At 43.9% G+C, this 6,231-nt stretch overlaps 1 protein-coding gene across 1 annotated transcript in view; it reads left to right on the top strand.

Annotated features, from left to right (window-relative positions):
- slco5a1b (solute carrier organic anion transporter family member 5A1b) overlaps positions 1-2,997 on the top strand; it is a gene marked incomplete at both ends in the record, with an annotated part of 144,107 nt that extends 141,110 nt beyond the window's left edge. The window contains one exon of the mRNA XM_083653933.1: positions 2,853-2,997. Coding sequence (XP_083510059.1) covers positions 2,853-2,997 — 145 coding nt within the window. The remainder of the gene's footprint in view (positions 1-2,852) is intronic.
- Between the last annotated feature and the right edge of the window lie 3,234 nt (positions 2,998-6,231).

Raw genomic sequence — 6,231 nt, 5'->3', positions numbered from 1 at the left:
TGTGTGTGTGTGTGTGTGTGTGTGTGTGTGTGTGTGTGTGTGTGTTTGTGTGTGTGTCTATGTGCGTGTGTGTGTGTGTGTGTGTGTGTGTGTGTGACAGGACAGACTGGACTGAATCATTCTGGGGATCTTGAAGCAGAATCACTGAAGAACTGCCTCTGCTCTCTGTAGCCAAGATCGTTTGTGTGTGTGTGTGTGTGTGTGTGTGTGTGTGTGTGTGTGTGAGTGTGTGTGTGTGTGTGTGTGTGTGTGTGTGTGTGTGTGTGTGTGTGCGTTTGTGTGTGTGTGTGTGTGTGTGTGTGTGTGTGTGTGTATGTACGTACATATGTACAGTACAGATATATCCATGGCTGGCTGTCCTGCCTGAGTGCATATTGACTTTGCTTTGAGCTTTCAGTGAGATATAGATTGTACTATATATATAGATATATATTATATATATATTATACTATAGATATAGATTGTACTTGTACTTGTGTACATTGTTGCATGTGTGTAGCTATAGTGTGTTAATCACTGCTGTGCTCTGGCACATCTTACACCTCACTGACACTAGCATGGTGAAAGCAAGGATCAACAAACAGCAAACTTTCTGTCTCCCAATGAACTATGCTGCCCCCCACTGGGCCAATCGGTGACAACAAGCAACAACAACAATCCCCCACCATACGTTCCACCCTTGGGTCAGTTCCATTCATTGTCAATGTCGCCACCTAGTGGCACAAAGTCAACGTTACAGTGTGACTAACAAACTAACTAATGGATCCATAGACCCAAATATGTCACCCTATGACTGCAGCGCTTACTTTGGTCTGTCAGGTTCATTTTGAAAATAATGTGGTGAGATCACTCTCCCAGGTTTAATCAGAAAAGCTACTCAGTAGCTGGGTTTCCATCCAAAGGTATCGCAACTTTTAATCAAAGTTGGCGAAAGAAAATGCGGTATTACGCACGTTTCCACCCACTGCCGTTGTGCGTAATATCATATCAGGAATGGTGAAGAGGAGGGGCAATTAATTGACGTGATTAAAACGTGGCCAGACGCCAGTCTAACCCTCAAACGAGGGAAATTAACCTCGTTCTCTGACTGCATGTTTTTGAATGGAGTTTGGTTACAGATTCGCTTAATCTGTTTCCACTGCATTTATCGCATTTTTCTTATATCGATACACCAACTTTCCCACTTCCGTCAAGCGTTAAAAACGTTTTCGCGATATTGTTGTTGTTTTTTCAAATTTGCAGCGTTTCCACTCAGGTTTTTTAATGCGCAAATTTAAAATCATCATTAAACAGTTGGATGGAAACCCACTTATTGACACATGGAGGAGCAAACAGGCAATGTAGCCCCCCCTTTAGGCCAGTTTAAATGACAATGTAGCACCCCCTTTAGGCCAGTGGCAGAAACAGACAATGTAGCGCCCCCCTTAGGCCAGTTTAAAGGCAGAAACACAGTGGATGGATGCATCATTCCCTCTACTGTCTGCAGCTTCATAAAAAGTGTTGTCTGAGATCTGGTGTGATGAACAAACAGCCAAAGTGGAGGAAGCCTGATCAGGAGACTGAGAACAGCTGAGCGTGTTTACAAGCTTGTTTTTGACTGGGAACTCATCATTTCATCACATGCAGCTGACTCATTTTGTGTTTCATGCCAGCTTGTTGGCTATAGCTAACCATAGCATCTGTTCAGCTAAGCAGCTGTCTTTTGAACACATCTGATTAGCACACTAGCTAATGTACCTATAGCAGCTACTATAGCATTAGCTGTAGCTAGTAGCCACATGGTACCATTAGCATTGATTGCTTTGTTGATGTGAGCTGACATTCAGTGAACCTCAGTTACAGTAACCAAAGGCACTATAGGACTACAGACAAGATGGTTTCCCCTGGCCCAACAATACGCTCAATTTAGGGACATCCACGTTATCAGACAATTCACTGTTACTTTTAACAATACGGAATGGCTACAAGTTCAACCCTAACCCAACCGCACCAACATCTTTTCCAGGTTTCTCTCCTTCTCTAGCCTGCTTGTTACATTTTAAATTAGATGCAGCCAATTCTCCAATGGGCCTCCATGACAGAGTCAGCCGCAGTTGCTAGGAGATTCAGCCTGCCAGCTCCCTGTTCGCCTCGTGATTGACAGGTCACCTGTCCAGTGATTGACAGTGGTCGACAATTTTGGGCCAATAGCAGGCGGCGCTGCAGCTCAGGAGAGAACCCAAATTCCACCTGTAGCCTCTCTTTGGCTGCTCTTGCTCCCACGAAGAATTGCGACATGCCGACGACAAACATCCCCCGGCTTCAGAAGGGCCCTTCAGAGAGCTGTGGCTGACAGCACACCAAGATGATGTATCAAAAGAAACTGGATACCAACAACAACAAAAAGATCTGGGGACACACTTTTTTAAAATGACAAACCATCGGGACCTAATTCACAATAGGTACTACTCAATATCCATAAATTGCGAGATTTCCGCATCACCTGATATTATCTTGAATTGGTAAACCGGCTTAACGTTAACGTTTGGTAAACTTTGTTTTAGGCACGTTATTGAAAACATATACGTGTCAAATACTTTATGAATTAGACCAAACAAATGCATTTAGGCGGAGTTAACAGGTTAACAGGCTGTCTCATTGTTTTTATTTCTTCTCAGTAAAACAATTTACATAAAAGACTATGGACGAAATGGAATGATGTAAAAGATATATATATATATATATATATATATATATATATATACAATTTCCAACTTGTCTTGGACGCAGCTTAAGAACTACGTACTATGGTTCCCTGTTCCTGCGGTGTGAACACAACAAAACCGGGTTGGAGTTCCTCCGACTGTTGTTAGAACTTCCGGTCCAAAAAGACCTTCTGGTACGCAGGCCAACCCAGACCAAACAGAACCTGACAGAACCGCACACCGTGACGTGCCGCTGTGGCTCCGCACGGCGCGCGGCGGGGAACAGCACATTGCCACAGCGGGCATGTGCTAGGGCGGCCACAGGTGCAGCGCGGAGCGGCCATAATGGCCTGTCTCTTGCTCTGTCAGTATGAAGGCAACACTATTCAGCCAGGAGACGAGACGAGAACCTACCAGCTACGCTGGCCACATCTGCTGTGGTGACATTCTGAAGGTTGGGGCGCACTTTGAAGGTCACAGCGGGGCCCACCACTCTGTAGAGAGAGAGAGAGAGAGAGAGAGGGAGAGAGAGAGAGGGAGGGAGACACAGAGAGAGAGAGAGAGAGGGAGGGAGAGAGAGAGAGAGAGGGGGAGAGAGAGGGAGGGAGAAAGAGAGGGAGATAGAGGGAGGGAGGGAGACACAGAGAGAGAGAGAGAGAGGGAGGGAGAGAGAGAGGGGGAGAGAGAGGGAGGGAGAAAGAGAGGGAGATAGAGGGAGGGGGGAGAGAGAGAGAGGGAGGGAGAGAGAGAGAGGGGGGGAGAGAGAGGGAGAGAGAGAGAGAGAGAGAGGGAGAGAGAGAGAGGGAGGGAGACACAGAGAGAGAGAGAGAGAGAGAGGGAGGGAGAGAGAGAGAGAGAGGGGGAGAGAGAGGGAGGGATAAAGAGAGGGAGATAGAGGGAGGGGGGGGAGAGAGAGAGAGGGAGGGAGAGAGAGAGGGGGGGGGAGAGAGGGAGATAGAGGGAGGGGGGGAGAGAGAGAGAGAGAGAGAGAGAGGGAGGGAGAGAGAGAGAGGGGGAGAGAGAGGGAGGGAGAAAGAGAGGGAGATAGAGGGAGGGGGGGAGAGAGAGAGGGACAGAGAGAAAGAGAGGGAGAGAGAGAGAGATAATGTCATAGCTTATCATTTGTTTCCTGATTTTCCCTGGACCTAATGACACACACATACACACACACACACACACACACACACACACACACACACACACACACACGGTTAGACACTTTACAAAAGGCATCTTCAAATGCTATTTTCCATGGCGGTGAGGTTTTGTGTTTACAGAGAAAAGAGTGTTGCTCATTAAAGCCGGGTCATTGGCGGAGGTTGAAGGAGAGGAGCGTGACGCTGTGGCGAGCCTTTAGGTGGTGCCAGATCACCTCTTCAATCTCAACGTAACGCAGCCGCCGGCGTTTAAGCACGCCGGAGAGGGTCGAGGACCAGTGCGTTCCGGTGATCAACGATCCAGTTCTCATTCTCAATACATCTTCCTGTGTAGTTTAGGCCTGCAACTAACAAAATTTAGTTTAATCGTCGTTTAATCTGTTGATTATTTTCTCGATTAATCGATCAGTTGTTTGGTACAGGGGTGTCAAACTCATTTTAGTCCACGGGCCACATGGCACCCAATTCGGTCTCAAGTGGCTCAGACAAAGAAACTCATAAATATGCATAATAACCATATAAATAACACCTATAACCTATAAATAACACCTATAACCTATAAATAACACCTCTAACCTATAGATAACACCTATAACCTATAAATAACAACTATAACCTATAAATAACACCTCTAACCTATAAATAACACCTATAACCTATAAATAACACCTCTAACCTATAAATAACACCTATAACATAAATAACACCTATAACCTATAAATAACACCTCTAACCTATAAATAACACCTATAACCTATAAATAACACCTCTAACCTATAAATAACACCTATAACCTATACATAACACCTCCAGTCTTTTAGTGTAAAGATTAGGCCTACACGTACATTGTAAGAGCACGTTTTCACATAAGGTTATCTCAGCTATCATAGGCTTATCCTATCAAATCTACTGTCTGTAACTGCATTACAACTGATGGCAAATTTGCAATTCTTCTCTATATTCATGGGCTGGTTCTCAATTTTTTTCACATGAAGGACCCCTAAACTGACAAAGACTAGACCACAAACCCCCATTTGATAGGATTTTGTCCCATGGTCCCCCATATGATAATAAGATTGATGCTTTTAGATGTTTTATTACAGAAAGTATATAAAACCCATGACCACAATAGTCATTGTGTTATTTACGAATGGAATTATAGCGAAAATAAATGACCCCCCTTTTTGCTGGGGACCCCCTGGAACCCCCTGAAGGACCCCTGGGGGTCCCCGGACCCCCATTTGAGAACCACTGATCAAGGGTATTGAAAATAGTTTAGCATTGATTTAGTAATGAATAGAGAGTAGCCGACATAATATTGTAACTTGCACCTGAAACCTGCTACCTCTTCACAAATGCATCAATATTACGAGTCAAATACCGAGCTTGTGAAATTGGATTGAAGGATTTCTCAGTGCAATTTTCACACTTTGCAAAGTCATGCTGTGGGCCAGATTGGACCCTTTGGCGGGCCGCTTCTGTCCCCCGGGCCATATGTTTGACACTCCTGAGAAGAGAATGTCATGAAAATGGTGAAAAATGTCAGTCTGCGTGTCCCAAAGCCCAAGACGATGTCCTCAAATGTCTTGTTTTGTCCACAACCCAAAGATATTCATAGAGTAAAGAAAGAATTTTGACTTTAAAAATTACTCAAACCGCTTAATCGTTTATCAAAAACTGTTGGCGATTAATGTAATAGTTGACAACTAATCGGTTAATCGTTGCAGCTCTAGTCTAGTTTAGGATCAAATGCATTCATGTTGAATTTGAGACAGACAGAGAGAGAGAAAGGCAGAATGAGCGAAAACGAGCCAGGAAGACAGAGAGAGGCAGTTATTTAACTTGTATTATTTAGTTTTATTCAATTGTCTTTAGCTGCTTTGGCAACGCCGCTCATCTGACATTCAGGCCTAAAGCAGATTGAATTGAAGAATTGATAGAAGTGAGAGAGACAGAGAGAAGCTGCTGCTCTGATTAGTGTTTTTCCTCTCTTATTCACACTGAAGATTTATCGGTCACCACCCGCATGACGTGATTATTAACAATATGTGACTATATGTATATATATATATATACAGTATATATTAGGGCTGTTCGATTTTGCCTAAAACTAAAATTGACGATTTTTTCTCTCAAAACTCGATTTTCGATTTCGATTTTTTTATACTATTATACTTCTCTAAAAATGTGTTGCCCTGCAGAGCTCTTTTTCCCCCTTTTTCCCATAAGTGACAATTTACGCTTTTACTCTGAAGGCAGAACAAGCTAACTTACAGCCATGAATACAGCCAATCTATCAGTACTCGGTGGCCTCACGTCTTGTTTTGTTATTATGTGAACTGTAAAGGCAACGTTTCATCGTCCGGTGATAACGTCTGTGTTTGTGTGTG

The sequence above is a fragment of the Poromitra crassiceps genome (genome assembly GCF_964638095.1).
Source record: "Poromitra crassiceps genome assembly, chromosome: 17".
NCBI classification, from domain to species: Eukaryota; Metazoa; Chordata; class Actinopteri; order Beryciformes; family Melamphaidae; genus Poromitra; species Poromitra crassiceps.
The sequence above is the reverse complement of the archived record's forward strand: the minus strand, read 5'-3'. Positions and strand labels throughout refer to the sequence as shown.